The 18,623-nt window shown below is 40.7% G+C and overlaps 1 protein-coding gene across 2 annotated transcripts in view; it reads right to left on the bottom strand.

The window, feature by feature from the left end:
• The window catches only part of ADIPOR2 (adiponectin receptor 2), a 34,931-nt gene that overhangs the window by 13,216 nt on the left and 3,092 nt on the right, over window positions 1–18,623 (bottom strand). For both annotated transcript variants that reach the window (XM_033163211.1, XM_033163210.1), the window contains exon 2: window positions 8,977–9,213. In XM_033163211.1, coding sequence (XP_033019102.1) covers window positions 8,977–9,144 — 168 coding nt within the window. In that variant the 5' untranslated portion in view covers window positions 9,145–9,213. The remainder of the gene's footprint in view (window positions 1–8,976; window positions 9,214–18,623) is intronic.

Raw genomic sequence — 18,623 nt, forward strand, 5'->3', positions numbered from 1 at the left:
CTTCATCATAACATGCTCACACTTAGTGCTGGTGTACTTAGCTCAAGCTCTCCCACCTCATTCCTCCCTTATGAGTGGAGAAACGGACCTGGAAGGCTGGCTTAGTGTTGGATCTGAACCAGCACTTGTGATTAGTTTCTCTTCAAAAAAAAAAAAAAACATAGTCAGGAAGCCTAGAACAAACATTAGCCTTAGGCTGGTTTGTTTGAAAAGTATCAAGCATAATGTTAAGCCAGCTACTCCATAGTTTGTCTGGGGACATATTATCCGGGGACCTATTAATCTGAGGATATTTATAGTACAGAAACTCACATTGGTCCTTATGGCAATACTTAACAGACACATGCTCCTTCCTTTCAGCCACAGAAAGCAATTATTAGGCAAAAACGAGAGAGGTAGGTTGTTTAAGTGTACAAACAGTAAAGTCAGGAACAGACAGGTCACCCATGTTCTGTTCTCCCCAAATACTGCATTTGCAGATAAATTATTGCAATGCAGTTCATGGGGATGAGGGGAAGAGAAGCCAAGTGAAACATTTCAGGCCTACAACAGAGATTGCAGGATCTTGCAGCAATGTGCCTCTGGAAGGAAGCTGTTAATCTAATTGATCATAAGGATATTTTGACTGGCTGCCAAATGGCTACATGGGCATGTTTGGTTCCAAGGACTATGCGGCCTCATCACAATAGAGGTGAAGTGGGCAGCATGTCACTCTGCAAGCAGACCATCTGGATGCAGTTAATTGCTATTCTGAAGTCAAATGCAGAGTGTAGCCATTTTGTCTTCAGAACTGGTGTTCAAGGTCAGAGTGATCTATACCGACCTTCAGCTATTAAGTCTTTTAGCTGCTCCAAGTTGCAGAGTCTCACTGCTTTTTTTGGAGAAAGAAACTCATGGGGAAAGGTTGGTACAAGTCAGGCAAAGTGCAACAGTTAAAAGAACGCTTAGGATTTGTAGAAAAGGGTGTGGGGGTGAGGGTAAATGGTACTCCAGTAGTTAGTGGGCATTACCATACCAAACAAGATAGCTTCCCCACAGATGGCATGACTGAGGATACTTACCTATGCACAACTCTACTCTCATTAGTATAAAAAAAACTGCCCATGACAACAGCCATCATGGGACTAAGCACTAACATCACTGAAAAGAACACCCTCCCTTCAGGACAAAGGCATTCAGAATTCAAACAAGATGGAAAATAATGGAAAAGATAAGGCATAAAGAAAAGAGTAGAGAGGGATGAAGTGAGGATAAGAGTTGTAAGGCTACGAGACTCCAGAAACCCTTTGTAAGAAATGGGGAAGAGGAGAGCACTGGCATGACTGGAGTGTACACATACTCATAAAATAAGCTAGACAGGCTCCCTCCTTGTTGTCCTTCCGCCGACAGCTGAAGACTTTCTTGTTCTAAGAGGCTTTTGGGAACTGACTGCTTTTAATGAAAGGGCTGGTGCCATGCTGTTTTTATTGTAATTATTGGTATGGTTTTAATATATTTAATATACATATATAGTTTTAACTCTATCAAGGTTTTGTTGTTTTATCATTGCTTTTTCAATGTTTTTAGCGGTTCTTATTTTTATCTGTAAGCCGCCTTGAATCCTGTCAGGAAAAAGGCAGGTTGTGTATAAATAAATAAAAGAATAAATACCGGTAGCAGCTTAGTAGAGGCAAAGGCAGGAGCTAGACATTGAGGGGGTTAATTGTGAGACAGCATGAAGTTAGAGCCCTTGTATTAGTATGTCACACATTAACTGGTCTCCTTCAGTTAAAAATGCAACTTAACAGAAGTCATGAGGGATCTGTCTCATGAAGAAAAAGGACAATGGATCTACTGATCAAAATACGATGTCTGCAAGATACAACAAACTTGTGAGGTAACCTAAAGGCTAACAGATTGATTGTGGCATAAGCTTTCTGTTGGCAGCCATGAAACTCAGCTACCCCTCTGGAATGTGTTAAAAGGAATCAGAACTGTTCTCTGATCATGGGAGAGCTTATTACATATTTCAGGTTTTCTTTCCTTTTTCTTCTTAAAGCCGACAAATCACAAGCTTTATGATAATTTGTGTCTGGGCTTAAGCAGGAATATTAAAGAGCTCCTTCACTGCAAAGAATTCTTTCTTCCTGCGTGTTCACACATATTTCAGGTCACAGCAAATCTGTTTGCTAGTGTTCAACAGCAATGCAAGAGATGGCTGTGTATGCATCTTATCTGGGGAATGACTAGGGCATTCTGACACTGGGCAGACTGAAGAACTGCACCTGCCCAATAAGGCTCTTCCCCACTTCTTTTGTCCATATGCTAATTCCAAAAGCAGCTGTGCATGAGAGTGACAGGCTGCCTGGCATTTGACTTGCTAAGTAAAGCAACACTTCATATGCAAAGGGGGAAAAATTGGGGGGAAGGGAGAGAAAACAGGCTTATGAAGCATGCTAAAAGGAAGCAAGATACATAAGAAATGACATTGCTCCAGAAAACCCTGCTTTCACCACCAGTAATTGCCAAAAATACCTTTGCTACCTCCCCCTTCTACCTGCTGCCAGAAAATGGAAATGTGATCTATTTGCTTGATGCAGTGTAACCTCTCTTACAATGCAGGAGTAAATGAACCAAATGCCTTCTTGTCTTTCTCCTACAATCAAACTAGGTTCTAAACAAGTTATGGTTTATAAAAGCAACTGATGAGCAGCTGTTAGAAACTGGGATAGGAATGGTAGGAGCCATGTGGCTCCTGGGACCTAGGTTGTGGGCACCAAAACTAAATGTCTAGGTGCCTTTTTCCACTACAGGGGGGGGGGGGAGCTGCCAAGAGAATCAGGGGGTCTGCAGGGTAGTGCACTATCCTTCCAAACACCTGATTCACCTGGCAGCACAAAAAAGTGTTTGTTTTTTTGCTGTGCTGTGCCTGGCAGATGAGCTGACTGCAGCCAGGCAGGTGGAGATGCTAAGCACCAAGTGTGGCTCCTGGACATCTCCATCCAGTCACAAAAGATCAGTTGCCAGTCTAGACTAAGCTACACAAGCAACACCACAATACACAACTTTCTATGTTAAGTGAAAAAGTCCAGGACAGTGCATAGCAAACCTGGTAAAAATAATGACAAAAGGGTACCCACCAAACCTCCACCTGCCTGTTTTTTTAAGATGTATTATGTGAAAACTTAATTAAAATATTTATTAAAAAACAAAACTCCACTGACCTCTATAGAGTAAGGTCCTGTTTACTTCTAAAACGCCTGCCTCTTCCTTCAAGAGGCCAATAAATTGGCAGAACATTGCATTGTGTCCGCACATGAGTACCTTTCAGATACTGGCCTTTAAAAAATATTTTTTGAAGTTCAGAGAGGAGGGAATCCTAGAAAGTAATATTTGTTGCTATGAAGGCAGCAATAGCTCATCACTCATTGGGTAAATGAGGCTCCAATACTTTGGCCACCTCATGAGAAGAGAAGACTCCCTGGAAAAGACCCTGGTGCTGGGAAAGATTGAGGGCACAAGGAGAAGGGGACAACAGAGGACAAGATGGTTGGACAGTGTTCTCAAGGCTACCAACATGAGTCTGACCAAACTGCGGGAGGCAGTGGAAGACAGGAGTGCCTGGCGTGCTCTGGTCCATGGAGTCACGAAGAGTCGGACACAACTGAACGACTGAACAACAACATTGGGTAAAATGAAACACAGAAGAGAAGCAGCAACAAGAAAAAAAATATACCAAGGACATATATGGAACTTGCCTTTACTGTATCCAAGACACTGAGACAATTCTAAGTGTTTACCTTCCAAAACCAGTTCACAATATTAAAACAATGCAAAAGCAGAACCTAAAAGCAGAGAAGTTGTCCTATCATAACAAAAAAGTGGAAAATATGGCAACTGAGAGATTGTGGGATGTAGTATAGAGGCAGGAAAAGAAGGATTGTCTGTGAGCATGTTATTTACAGAAATACAAAACCTTAATAAGGTGCAAAGAGGAGTAGCTGCTGTGCCTTGTCTCTTACATTTTATTATTTATTTTTAATAAAAATGTTTATATGCCATTGTACCATAAAAATGTATCACAGCGGATTATAGCAATATAAAAACACAAAACCAGATAGTAAAAGCACAGAGTTAAAAACAAGTTAAAAGCAATAGTTGTAACAAACAAACAAACAACATAATGGCATACAGCAGGTTGACCTGCCTCTTCCACTCCAGCATGCAAAAGAAAGCAACAGGTTTCCAATGCCTTTCCTTAAGGATGAACTCTAAATCCCTTGTTCTTAAGTATTCATGTCAGTATTTTTTATTTGGTTTCTATTCTTTTCCTTCCCATTTTTACTATGCTTGAGCACAGTTTTTTTCACTTTCAAAGTAGGCTTACTAATGGATTCTTTCCAAAAGGTCAAACAGCTGAATTCAAGAGTCATGGAGGCCCTGGCTGCTTGACAAATGTTCCAGCTGGGTATCTGCCATGAAGAAGCCTTCCACTGACTGAAGAGTCAAGTGCTGCGCTTCATTATCCTCTGCACAGTACCAAATGCTTCAGAGCAAAGGATCCAAAATTTCACAGACACGCTTCTAGGCCACACACTGCAAGTGCACAGAGCACCACAGATGCAGGAACTTTTAGACAAAACCCACCATCAATCAAGAGCAGAGGGCTGTGGGAGCTGGGGGGTGGAAATGTGAAGAAAACAGCCTTTTGTTCCCTCTCTGTCATTGGAGGATTATAGAAAAAAGGGAGAGAGTCAAGTGCAGGTTTTCAGGGCTGTACATAAAAAGCCCATTCATCAGGTGATAAAAGTCACATGCATTTGATTGTGTCAGTTTAACAAAGTCACAGTGAGAACCATTTCTTTAGGAGATATCAGTGACTGAAGAACAGCAGGGAGAACAAAGACACTCCAACCATTCAAATAGCAAAGGGCAAAGGAAGATAAATGCCATGAAGGCGGCCAGACAGTCCGGCACAGGGCAGAAAAAAGCATCAACAGCTTAAGAAAACATGAATATTCACTAGAGCAACTTTTGCCAACCTGGTGCTCTCCATTTCCCATTAGCCCCAGCCAGCATCCTGACTGGGCAAAACATCCAGGGGCCACTAGGTTAGCAAAGGTTCCTCTAGAAGATTTACACCCACCACAGTGAAATTAAAAATGTGTACAATAAATAATCCAACTATCATTTGCATGCCTGAAGACAATCTGAATTATCACCTGGCACCCCACAGGCTTTCTTTCTTGGAGAAGTATTCCAGTACCACTGTGGAAAAGAAAATCATGCCGTCCTCTGTAAAATGTATGTGCTTTCCTCCACCAAAGGGAAATAGTCACAAGGTAGGGTAAAGGTGATCCAATAAGCGTCACTCAGCTTTAAAACAGGAAGTCTTGCTGATTTCATAATGTATTTGAAGTAAACATGCTGAGTATGACAGACTCCAGAACAAAAATTGCCAAACTACTTCTCCATAGAAAAGGAGACTGAACACGCAAGCAGTACTGAATGCAAATGCATTTCACAGTGCTTAGACACGCAATGTGAATAACTGACATTTCATTTTTCAAGAGTGTTTTGTTAAGTGCCTGAACATTAACAGAAAAAAAATGCCAATTGTCGGAATTAACAAAAAGTGCTGATAAAAAATTGTGATAAAAGAGTTTTTCATCACCATGATGTGTCGTCTTCCTCAACAGACACTTCAAAGGAAACAAATCTAACATTGTCACAACACTGTTAATACTCAAAATGCTTTACGGTTAAGATTTCTGTCTTGAAGCTGGATAGGCAAGATCAACTGGGAGAATTAGAGGGCCACTTTAGACCCACCTCCCTCAAGCTTGCCTTACTATCACAGACTAACCCATTCACTTCAAGTCTCTATGGGAAGGATCAGCAGCAGCTAGCATCACTGTACATGTGCCATTTATTCTGGGTTGGAGCAGCACAAAGTGATTATGCAGTGGCAAAGTGAAGAAAGGAAGCAGTGCAGATAAATTTTCAAGGAGGAAGGAGGAAGACAACAAAATAGCAAGGGCCAGGTATAAGGCAGTTTTTGATTTGACGTTCCTTCCTAAAGCTGAAAACCTTTGGTAACAGCTCCACTCCTCATTTCGGCCAAGGCTGCCTTATAAAAGCGTAGAGCCAGAATCTCTTACTTAATTGTGTCTTTTTCATTTGATAATTAAGGGGGAGGGAGAAAAGAGAAAGGATTAAGAGTGCACAATCCTATTTATTTCACTCAGTAGTAAGTTATGCTGAATTCAAGGCAGCTTACTCTCATTTGTGTGCAAGATGGGAGGCAAGGGAGGGGGAAGGAGGGTTCTGAGCATTATTTTTTCACTTGAAAATCCTGTGACACTTCCAAGTATAGCAGATCTACAAGACCGAACAGTATTTAATAATAATGGTTCGGTTCTGAGTGTGCCTCTTGGAATCATGCATAAGATTAGGTTGCAATAATATCAAAATGAAGCATGCCTGCTTTCGTTCTTTCCTTTTCTACTGGTAAGTATCAGATACTTTAACTTGGGTCAATCAGTGTGGGGAGGATGCATCCAAGAATGGAGGGTTGGTGAGAATTTCCAAAAGGTATCCTTTCTGCACTTAGAACAATATAAACAATAATAATCACTGTAACCAGGTTTTATGTACCATAGTAATTTTAGAGCTTGGTGTTAATAAAACCAAGGGCCTTCTTGGTGGCTACTCCCAGACTTCGGAACCCCCTACCTAGAGCAGTTAGACTGGTTCTCTCCTGGTTGTCCTTCTGCCACCAAGTGTAGACTTCCTTGTCCCAACAGGCTTTTGGGAAATGACTACTTTTAATGAAAAAGCTAGCACCGTATTATTTGTATGATGTTAATAGATTTATATATGTATATAGTCTTAATTCTATCAGTGTTGAATTGCTTATTATAGATTGTTTTTTCTATGTTTTAAACAGTTCCTATTTTTATCTGTAAGCTGCCTTGAGAGTCCCATCAGGGAAAAGGGCAAAGTATAATAAATAAAGTAACACAGGTGTAAATTGTGTTACTGTACAAGCAGACCGCTTCACTGTATGGTTTCATCAGAAGATGTAGCTAGTAATCAAAACCAGCTCTGTCGCCAAGCAGCCACTCCCAGTAGTGACTGGATGTGGCAAAAGAAAAAGAAAGAGTAGATCCCACAAACCAAAAGCTTGCCCCCACCATTTGAAGCATCTGCTCCTTTGTGTAAGTTTGCTTTCTCTAACTACTAATTCAGTGCTTATTTCCTGTGCTCTTAGCCACTTCTTTTCTGCACCTGCACAAAATTTATTAGTAAGGATGGGTACATCCAGTCCATTCACCACCAAGTGTGGCAGGAATGCAGCCAAAACAGGTCACTGACCGCTGTATTTAGCAGATCAATTCTGTTTAAACCAGTCATATAAATCTACACTACTACAGCTGTGTTAGTAGTATTCATTTTAGCAAGTACAAGCTACCAAGTACTATATATAAAAAGCTAAAGGGACCCCTGACCATTAGGTCCAGTCATGGATGACTCTGGGGTTGCGGCGCTCATCTTGCTTTACTGGCAGAGGGAGCCGGCGTTTGTCCGCAGACAGTTTTTCCGGGTCATGTGGCCAGCATGACTAAGCCGCTTCTGGCGCAATGGAGCACCGAAACCAGAGCAGCGCACGGAAACACCGTTTACCTTCCCGCCAGAGCAGTACCTATTTATCTACTTGTACTTGACGTGCTTTTGAACTGCTAGGAGGGCAGGAAGTACTATATATACTCTGGCCTTAAAAGACTGTACACAAGCTTCAAAGCTCAGCAGTCTAAAGTCACCCAGATAACAGACTCTTTTAAAAATCGTTCATCTGCCAGTGAACTATTTTCATTCTTAGAAGTTGCACAACAGGCTTTAAATGAACCCTACATCAAAGCATTGGCTTTAGACATTTTGTTAGAAACAGAACCTGAAGCCAGTTACCTTTTTTCCTTTACAAAGTTTTTAGGCAATTCCACATACATGTAATATTTGTTTGTGCCAATGTATTATGCTACCCAAATCTTAGCAGTGGTCCCAAACAGAACTTAAAGTCAGAGTGAACTTACAGAAGTTCTTATACTTAATTACATATCATACAAAAATATGTGTTCTCTTCCCATTTGGGGGAAGTAGGGAAAGGGGGATTTCCTGTAATGATCAGAAAGCCAATTACATTTATTAAGCACCTTGTAGTCATTATGATGCTGACTGCTAAACCATCAGCCTAGCAATTGATTTAAATGATATCATTAACACTCCTGCCTGGAAGTAAACAGACCTTCTAAATCACTTGGCTGAGTGTTGGAAAAACTAGGATAGGATCATTGGACTCCTTTGTGTGTGTGTTTATATATTGGTACATCAACTAGAACTGATACAAGGAAGCTGAATTGAAGGGTTATTGTTTCCTGGGTTTTCTCCAAATCACACAACTGAAGGAGGTGCTGTTCTACTTGCACCCTGTGTTCATATGTGGAGGCCAAACCAAACACTCTTGGATCCAACAATCCTCTTGGATTCCTAGGTAGCAGCCTGTGACAGAGGACTTTACAGCGACTTTGGAGGTAGACTGATTGTGCCCCTCTCTCAAAACCCTTACAACTTATTATAAGCCCTGGTAATCAGTTCACCTTCTTTTGAGATTCTTGTGTAGGGTCGCCCCTGGAGACAGTTCAAGAACTTCAGTTGCTCCAGTACACAGCGGTAAGACTTGTCAAGATTCTCTAACATGAAGCATATTTGACACACACAGTAAAAGAACCACTGGTTATCTGTTCATTTCTGGGATAAATTCAAGATGCCAGGGTGTTGTTTTTTAAAAAATCCCGTAATGGCCTGGGTCTTAGACACTGTGGAATAGCCTTCTCTGATAAGAACCATGCCCCTATAATGGTTGACTTATCCCTAAGTTGTTCAAGGAGGTTTGATGCAACTCCCTGGCTAGATTTCTGAGTACCAATTATTATTTACCTTTTCCAGTTCAGAAGATTCAGATGGCTCCACTAAGAGGGGCCTCTGCTCACTGGATTGGTCACTATCAAAGCTTTCCTGCCCAGCAGGATTGGGCATGTGTCCCTTCCTGAGCCGTAGAGCTGGCTCCAGAATGCTGCCATTCCCGAGATCCGTTGATTCGTTCATGAGACCAGGGGTCTTCTCGAGAAAGGTTCTTATTTTCTCCGGCAAGAAGTGATGACAGATCGGCTAGTCCTGAAAAAGGAAACAAAACTGTCATCAATAAACATGCCAGCCTATAATTATGTTAACATCCAACTGACAGTCACTTTTGAAGATGCTGAAAGCCAATCATGGAGAATTTCCCTGGGACTAAAGTAAATAAGCTTTAGAGGAGCATCTGTGGTGTTATGAAAGGTAAAAATTACCAATTCCATGATTCAATTTAAATACAGAGCTTTTTAATATGTAGCACCAATCCACTGCAAAACAATGTGGATACTGTTCACTGCAAACCCTATACAGTGGTGCCCCGCTAGACGAATGCCTCGCTAGACGAATGCCTCGCTAGACGAACGGCATTAGCTAGCGGAAGGCTGCCCCGCAAGACGAAAAAGTCAATGGGACTGCCTCGCAAGACGATTTTTATTTTTATTTTGCGAAAACTAGCGGTTTGCATTGGTGCTTCGCAAGACGAAAAAATCGCTCTACAAAGACACTCGCAGAACGAATTATTTTCGTCTAGCGAGGCACCACTGTATTGACATTTGGTTCTCAGTTAAGCATGATCACAAGACCAGAGGTTACAGCACAAGGTTCTGCCAACACACCAGAGCGTGTGTCTTATACCGTCTCCTAAAGGGAGTGAAGACTACCAAAGACTAATGAGAAATACTTGTAAATGTCATCATTCTGGTAGGAAATTCTTGTACTCAGCTGACATCCGCTTAAACAATTATCTTGAATTGTCTCCACTTCTGTATTGTATGCGCATGTCACAAATGGCAGACAAAGGTTTTGCAGAGACTTTATAGTTTGTAACTAATCTTCAAGCTTTAATTAGTAAGAAGCTTTAACTGATTAATCAGGCAGGGCAATTTTAATGATGAGTCAGGGAAGACACCTAGTCATTGTTCAAGGTTGTTCTGGTGTACAGTAAGCCTGCAATTTACATGGGGGCTATGATCTGGGGATCACACCTAAAGCCAAAATTGCCTATAGTCAAAATCCACTGGGTTCAGTAGCAAGTGGGATTGCCAAAGCCATTTTTCCTGAAACACTGCCCCCTTTCTGCCATGTCATACATAAAGCTGAATGTGTGTACATTTCAGGCTTGCTGTATTAACATACTGGAATAAAAAACTAAATACAAAAAAAGGCCTTTTACATTGATGGACAGCTTTTGTATTTTAAGTTTTCTCTCAAGTCTTATGGCTCTTGAGGCAATTTCTATTTACAATGCCCACTCTTGCTCTTAGAAGAGCATGGAGACCACCATGATTTAGGCAGCTCACACATCCTTAAAACCAAATCTAGGATCCCAGGTACATGTCCCAACAGCAATGGGATTTATGAAAAGTGAACTACAGCTACCTACAAATCGTGAAGCTTTCTGTGAAAAGCTAAAAAGCCAAAAGAATCCTAACCATGTATTTCAGGATTTTAATACTGTGGTTGCCTGATTATACACACATACTCTATGAGGGCAAGAGTGTTCTGGGTGGGTGGAAGTTTTTCTGTTTATGACAACCTAATAACCTAAGTCTAAACTGGGGGAAAGAGCTTTTTCCAAAGCATTTCTAATTTTATTCCTACATTAAATGTTCAAATGCTCTAATAGTAGGACATTACTGTAACCAGAGCACTAATAAAAGCAGCACCATGCACGACATTCAAAAAGCAGAGATCCCTTAGAGAAGCATGCAATTCACCAAGATGCTTAACTATTATATATTTTTTTAAAAAACATCAACCTTTCTTCTGCAAATAAAGACCAGTCTCCCGGGGGAAACTTTATTGCCTGACATACTAATACAAAGAATTCCTAGCTCTTTCTGCTTTATGGAGAGGAGCCCATCTGAGATTACTTTCAGTGTAACAATGAGAATGTGTACATTTCCTTTTTGTCAATGGGGGAAGTAACACTTTTCTAACAAAGAGACATCAGCAATACCAAGACTCCAGGAGACAGAATGTGTATCCCCAACAGCTGCTTTTTGTTACATGTAAACTGCTGATAAACACAACAGCTGAGTTTTTCAAACAGCAAATTGCCTAGGCAGACAACAAAGTATTAACAGACAAAATAAAGGTGTCCAGGGACTAGTAAAATTCCACAGTTGTCTCCAACACAGAACTTGCATACAACATGGCCTCTGATAAAATGCAATGGCAATATGGACAATCAGTGTGCCTGGCTGTTAACCAGAAAGTTAGTGGCTCAAGCCCACCCAGGGATGGTTATGGGCAGGATTTCTGCATTGCAGGGGGTTGGACTAGATTATTTTTGGGGTCCCTTCCAACTCTATAATTCTATGATTCGTGTTTGAGGTTTCTTTTGAGAGCAAGGAGACTATTTACAGAACAATTCTGAGTAATGTACACGCACACACACACACACACACACACACGATCTGCCACTCTATCTCAAGCCCTGTCAACTGACACTGGCCAGGGCGGAAGGTGGGTCGAGTTTCACTATGCCAGCACCAGGGCTGGTGTAGCTGAGGATCTCTTGGAGATCTGCAGAACTTTGGATAAAAAGCCTTCAGCATTCCATTTCAGGGCTTTCTTGTTAGCTATTACCTTTCTGCCAGGTAATGTCAGCAGTAAATAGAGCTGTATACAACATTTAACCTTTAGCACTAGAAGCACATATGCATCTTTGGTCATGGAAATGCTCTTCCATGTGCTACAGTCATTTTAAGTTATACAACCAAGGATTGCAGCAGATAAGTGAGATTACATCACCCATGTTAACTGAAGAAACACACGGCTAGAAAAACACCAGCTCTCCTTTCCACAAGTTTGTATGATTGGTAGAAGGAATGTGCATTGAAAAGTGTTCCAAAAATGCTTTTCTGTTTCCTACTTTCTGTTAACAGTTACTGCCATTATTGATCATTAGGGGAAGAGAGTATAAGCATCTTAAAACTCAACTAACTAGCTGTCTTAATACCACAGTGATGCAACCAGAGCAACTTCAGAGTATGCAACAACAGACCTTGAACAACTAGTTCAGAAATATACAGCAATTAAGGGGTGTAACTGTCCAGCAATGTAGCCATTATAGACTAGTAACTTTTTCATGTGGAATCAGAAACAGAACTCTGTTTGCTCTGATTACAAGTGTGAGATCATGTGCTAATTTTAGTTATAACTTGGGTTTGCAAATTCAGAGTTTCAAAAGGTCTGCCCTTTGTACCTTTTATGCAGTAGATTTACACAAGAGATAAGACATGTGGTTTATAGAACTGATTTCTCAGGCAATTAGAATTTTGTACGGAAGAGGGCTGAATCACAAAAATAAATGCACAAGTTAAGATTAGTACAAGCCATGTCCATTGGTACAGAGTGAACCATGTAATGTCATTCTAATATAATGTTACAGTTGAAGAAGGGCATTCTAGAAAATATATTAAGTGAAGCTATCTGAACATTAATCTGATATGCACATTCCAGATCAAGGTAAGAATCACTTGGTGCACTAAAAAAATGCACTTTAGGCAGCACAAATATGGCATGGCTGTGAGCAATGACCACAGGCATGGCCTGACATTATCCCTCAGAGCAGTAGTTTTCAACCAGTGTGCCGTGGCACCCTGGGGTGCCTTGAATGATGGTCAGGGGTGCCGCAGCAACACTGGTCTCTGTCCCCCATTTCCTTCCCTCCCTCCTCTGCTGCCCCCTCACATCTCTGCCTCCCAAAGGCTTGCACAACTGTTTATTGCAGTAGCCCTGGCTATAAGCTCCTCAGGCTCAGAGATCTCCCAAGGAGAGGGGAGAGGAGACAGAGGGAACACTCCACAAGGGAGAGTATTCAAAAAAGGGTGAGAGGCTGCCAGCTCTGCAAGCAAGGGGTGACATAACTGGGCTCCTGAGCCCCACAGGGGTGCCACAGAAAGCATGTAGTTAGTTAAGGGAGCAGTGGACTCAAAAAGGTTGAAAACCTCCGCCTCAGAAGTTTCAGGCTCTCTTGTTCTGTGTATATAAATGTTTGCGGTCACAGTGAAAAATAGTTCATGTATCTTATAAAAATATATCCCTCCTAGCCTTCTAGTACAAATATTTGCAGCAAGAGTCAATATAGGCTGTCAAAGTTATAAACATAAAAACACAAAAGAACTATAATTTTGAATCACTCCTCTAGCCTTCAGCGCTGCTCTGGCTGTCTGGTATCAAATCCCAAATCCTGTCGATTTTTCTTTGCTTCCCCATCCAAACTCCTGTTTCAGCATGCCAACAGTTCTGTGCTGACACAAATACGGGGGGGGGGGGGGATGATGTTGTTGTACTTGAACTCATGCTATCCATTGGATTATATTTAACTACATGATTGATAAATGTTGAGATTTACAATTAAGAGTGGTTGCAGCTCTGTATTACTACTCTCTGTAGCTAAACACACAACTTCTTTCATTTAAGTACCGGGGCAGACATATCACGGGCATGGCACAACATTTACCATTCGATCAAAACCTGTGGCATAAACATTTTCCATGACAAATGCCCAGCAGTCTATAATTAATGCTGTAATAATTCTAATTTAAGCATGAAACAAATATAAAGATTTACTCCATTCAGATATGATTGTTTGAACAGAAGTTTGAAGGGAAAGTATTTGTCAAGAGGCAAACAGGTTAAGAATAGCACTCTGGTCACAGCCATGTTTGAACTGTTGACAAATGTGACTATCTTCAGAATAATAGAGCATGAAGTACCACAAAAGCCAGAGTAAAGTCAACCTTTAAGAATGCAACGTTGTCTTGTTTCCTTTTTCAGAACAGCATTTTGCTACAGAGGACACACACACAAAAATACAAGAAGGCTCTTTACATGGGTACACATTGGCCTTGATGCAAAGATTACAACTTGGCTCAATGAGTTCCAAGAAATAATATTATCATAAAAAACAGAACTATGATATTGACAATTATCATTTGTACTCTTAGAAAGCTTGAGCGTTTTGTGGGTAGTAAGTCCTTGGCAGTTGTCTATGCTCTTCAAGTAGCATAGGGCTCTTAAAATCCACTTGCTAGTCCATCAGACCAACTCAAAGACGCATATGCCCAATCATGTACATTTACATGTAAAGCAGATGAGAGATTGTGACCACTAAGGGAGACAAGCAAAATGCCAGAATTTAAAAGTTTAAACTTCTACCCAGTGGCATGCAATTTATAAAGCTAGGCATTCAAAGTATCAGTGATAATTCAGACAAAGCCGCCCAGTGTGGCTGGGGAAACCCAGCCAGATAGGAGGGTAGAAATAATGAATTTGTTGTTGTTGTTGCTGCTGCTGCTGCTGTTATAGCTCAGAAAAAAACAACTGAGTAAGCCATTCCCTATTAATTACCCTACCAGTTTTTCAAGAAATGCAACTGAGAGCACAGCCCGACTACCATATAAATACTATTCACAAATCCCATATTACAAACCATACATAAAATCTACAGAGACACTCCTGGAATAGGCTTCAAAAGTCTGCGCAACCACAGAATGTTCAGTCTGAAGTATTTCTGTCCTACTATGACTCTGCATAGAATTAATATATGTCAGAATACAAAGCTTCTTTGACTGTGCAAGACGAAGCATTTCAGATTGTTGAATAAAGAAAACTAAGAATAGTTGGTCCAGGTCAGAGTGCTACAGAAGCATGTTTACTCCCTACTGAACATTTCATGGCGTTGAAGGATATACAAATAAGTCAAAGGCAGTCTACATACTACATAAACGGATGTGTATTGTAAGTTTTGAGGCTTAGATATTAAGTAGTAGTGTAGTTTTTGGTGTAATGAATAAGAAAAATCATGCTGGAGAAGGAGAAAATACCACCATCCTACACCACATCAGCCAAAAGGCCAAAATACCAAAATTCTCTCTGGCAATTCAAAACTTTTAAATATTTGAAGTATACAAATAAGATTTCACAAATGAATAAGATCCACAATGCTACCAAACCTATCCTGCAGTTTGCACTAAGTGTTAGGTAAAACATCCACATTTACTGAGAAGTAAATTATACCAATTTCAACAAAAAATATTTCATGGTAAATACAAAGGACTGCAGTTTAAGAAATTAAACCACAAATAGAATATTAAACACCAATAAAACAAGCCATAAGCGTAACATGAAACACAAGTGTTTCATCTATTATATGCTACACACATCCTGGCAAATAGAACTTTCAGAGTTTCTTACCCCTGTTATCTTGACAAACAGATACAGGCAAGATGTTGTACTTTAACCCAGTTCATGGAAAACTGAGTTTGGCATTCACCAAATGGAAGAGATTACCAACCCATGCCCAGATCCTTCAGGAGATAAAAGCAAAAACTCCGCCTACAGCAAAACTGCATTGGCTGCCAAGCTGTTTTTCCCCTACAATATATTGGACAAGTTTAATCTCAATTTGCATACGACATACCCATTAAATATCACAGCTCTTATAATAGGGCTACACTTCAAACTGAGGTTGCTATAAGCATGTACCCAGCAATTCTTTATTATATTTGTTCACTTTAATTACACCACCACAGTGCTATACATTAATTAAAAGTGACACTGTTGTAAAACTGGTTACTTAGTTTTACAATGTGGGCTTACTTAGTCCAAAAGATGCTTGCGTTGTAAACCATGAGCTTAGCCAACCAAATATATAATAGCCATTTCTGAAAATTACTCAGTTGAATATCTACGGACATCTTATTTTGCTCACCCTGCTCCAAGGACACAGGTAGAACCTGACCAACAGGACTGATTGAGGAAGAGAAGATATCTTGTAAATCTAGTCAAGTGATGTTCCGGTATTCAAGTATATTTTAATACTTTAGAGCAGTCAAAGCAAAACAGCAAAGAGTAGTGTGGTGGGAATATGTCCTTACCTAAATACAGAGGTTTTTGCAGTGAAGTGAGTTTCCTTTCAGAGCTGTATTTAGAAACATAGACTATAGTTTTGTGAATTTTAAGATGGGCTGTTCTAAGGACAATACTTCTACATCCATTTTAGAGGGATGACCCATGCATGCCCATACTACCCACATGAGGTAGGATGAATGAGATGAGACAGTGACAGATGTAGGACTAACAACTACACCACATTGCCTAAATTTCAGGGAATGCCCAGCAGCATGATCCACTTCCTTTACTTACCTAGGGTAGAAAAATATTGTGGTTTCTTCTGACTTTTCCTATTAGTACAATATAATTCCCTGCCAGTGGTTCAACAAGGGGGAGGGGCAGAGGAGGAGAGAACAATATTTCTTTGAGGCCTACTAGTTCTGACAGAGTTCTCTGCTGTTAGCAGCACCCCAGAACTATCATTCTGACAACAATCCCATGACAGTGAAACAGGAGTGCCAGTAAGTTTTCCAATGCACAAAATGCTCAAAGACCAGGTGTTTACAGATAAACATGCATACAACTGAACTATGTGTTTCCACCGATTGTTTATGTAGGACTGTAGGCTGGCAAAAGCAAAATCATTTTATTTTAACTTAAACATTCATTACATCTTTAATTTCAACTCTGAAACATCCAAGTTAACTAAGAGGTGGACATGGCAGGATGGGCACCTTCAGAAACAAAGAACTCAAGACATCTCAGAATGCAGGAATGGGGCTAGAATTCAGACCTAACAGTCTTGGATCCATAAACATGCAACAAGTAATAGCTGAGTTGCAATTTCTTAGTGGAATACTTCATGCCAACTGGCCAATATGGACTACTACTTTTTAAAGTGGGTGAGGATTTATTTCCAAAGGGAAATGTAAACACCTCTTTAAAAATGGAGGCAACACACAGGCACAAGTCCAGTGTACTGTACACATTGGTAAGCAAGCTTTTTAAATAGTACTTGGCAAGCTCATTTCGAGTGCTTTATGCAACTAAAGTCAACAACCCTTTCACCTAAAATTTGTCCCAAAGAGTTTTCAATACTGGTGGCAAACTGTTCTAGACACTCTTGTGTAATAGCACTCCCTTCCCCTTGCTATGCATACACAAGTTACTGCTTAACAATGAATGAGCAGAGCAAAGGGAGTGCAGGAGAGGCAGAAGGGGAAGATGTGAAGGTGAAAAAGCTGCCCAATCAAAAGCTGTGCCCGGCTCATACCAGCATGGCACAATGTGTGTGTGTACAGGTGAGAGGGGGTTCCATCTTAACTTTGGAGCCACTTTTTATGGATTTTATCTCCCACTGCTCCCAATGGGACTGAAATAATACATCAGAGCAGGTATCCCCAAACTTGCCCCTCCAGCTTTTTTGGGGACTACAACTCCCATCATCCCTAGCTAACAGGACCAGCGGTCAGGGATGATGGGAATTGTAGTCCAAAAACATCTGGAGGTCAGAGTTTGGGGATGCCTGCATTAGAGCCAGGCCTCACTCACTTTTCTGCATTCTGGGAGCTTGCTGGGAGACCTGGAGGGCTTTGTATCTAGCAGGCCCAAGGCCTCCCCTGCTCCACTCTCTGCAATGTGGTGACTTGCCAGGGGAGATCACCTTCATCCCTCTGCATAGGTGGACTGGGAGATCTACTACTGGTGAAGGGTGAGTAATAATAAAAATAATAATTATACAGCCCTTGGGGTGCCTGCCCTCTATGTGAACAGGGATACAGATTTCCTTATAATTCCCATATTTAATTTTGTATCCTTATTAAGGCTTTTATTGTCATTAATTTTTAAATTTAATGTGTGTATTTGTCTTAGTATTGTTTTATATGAGCTGAAAGCTGAAATAAAGTGATTGAATTGAACAGGGATACAGGTATTAATAATAATCCTTATATAATAATCCTTAGCAATATTTCACTTTCTCACTAAAAATACTTAACAATATTTATTCTCTTTTCACTTTCATACCTTTTCAGGTCAGCAGAATGTAGGTCATCTGACTTACTCAACAACTCTGTCACCTGAGCCAAAGTGTTGACCAAGGAACACGTGATGAAATCTCTCAGCTGTAAGTCTTAACAGTCTTAGCAGTGAATAAACTTATGTAACACATATGGTGCAATCTTATAGTCTTTGAAAGATGCCAAAGGATGTTTTTGGATCTCCCTCTCAAAGGATGGTAAGAGAGGTCTGACATTGGAAAATGAGATCTGGCCATGCAAGCATCCTAGTAGCAGGAGGATCTGCAGAGGTGCTACTCTGATATCAAATAGGGGTGGAAAGAGATGTGTTAGCTCAGGCATCCCCAAACTCGGCCCTCCAATTGTTTTGGAACTACATTTCCCATCATCCCTGACCACTGGTTCTGTTAGCTAGGGATGGTGGGAGTTATAGTCCCAAAACATCTGGAGGGCCGAGTTTGGGAGTGCCTGTGTTAGCTAAACTGGACACATAAGATTAAGATCAAAGGTGGTTTGTTACCTATAAGCCGCATTAGACTCTCTGAGTATTACATGGCAGGTAAGTGAAAACATGAGACACAAAAATAA

The sequence above is a fragment of the Lacerta agilis genome, chromosome 10, assembly GCF_009819535.1.
Source record: "Lacerta agilis isolate rLacAgi1 chromosome 10, rLacAgi1.pri, whole genome shotgun sequence".
In the NCBI taxonomy this organism is placed as follows: Eukaryota; Metazoa; Chordata; class Lepidosauria; order Squamata; family Lacertidae; genus Lacerta; species Lacerta agilis.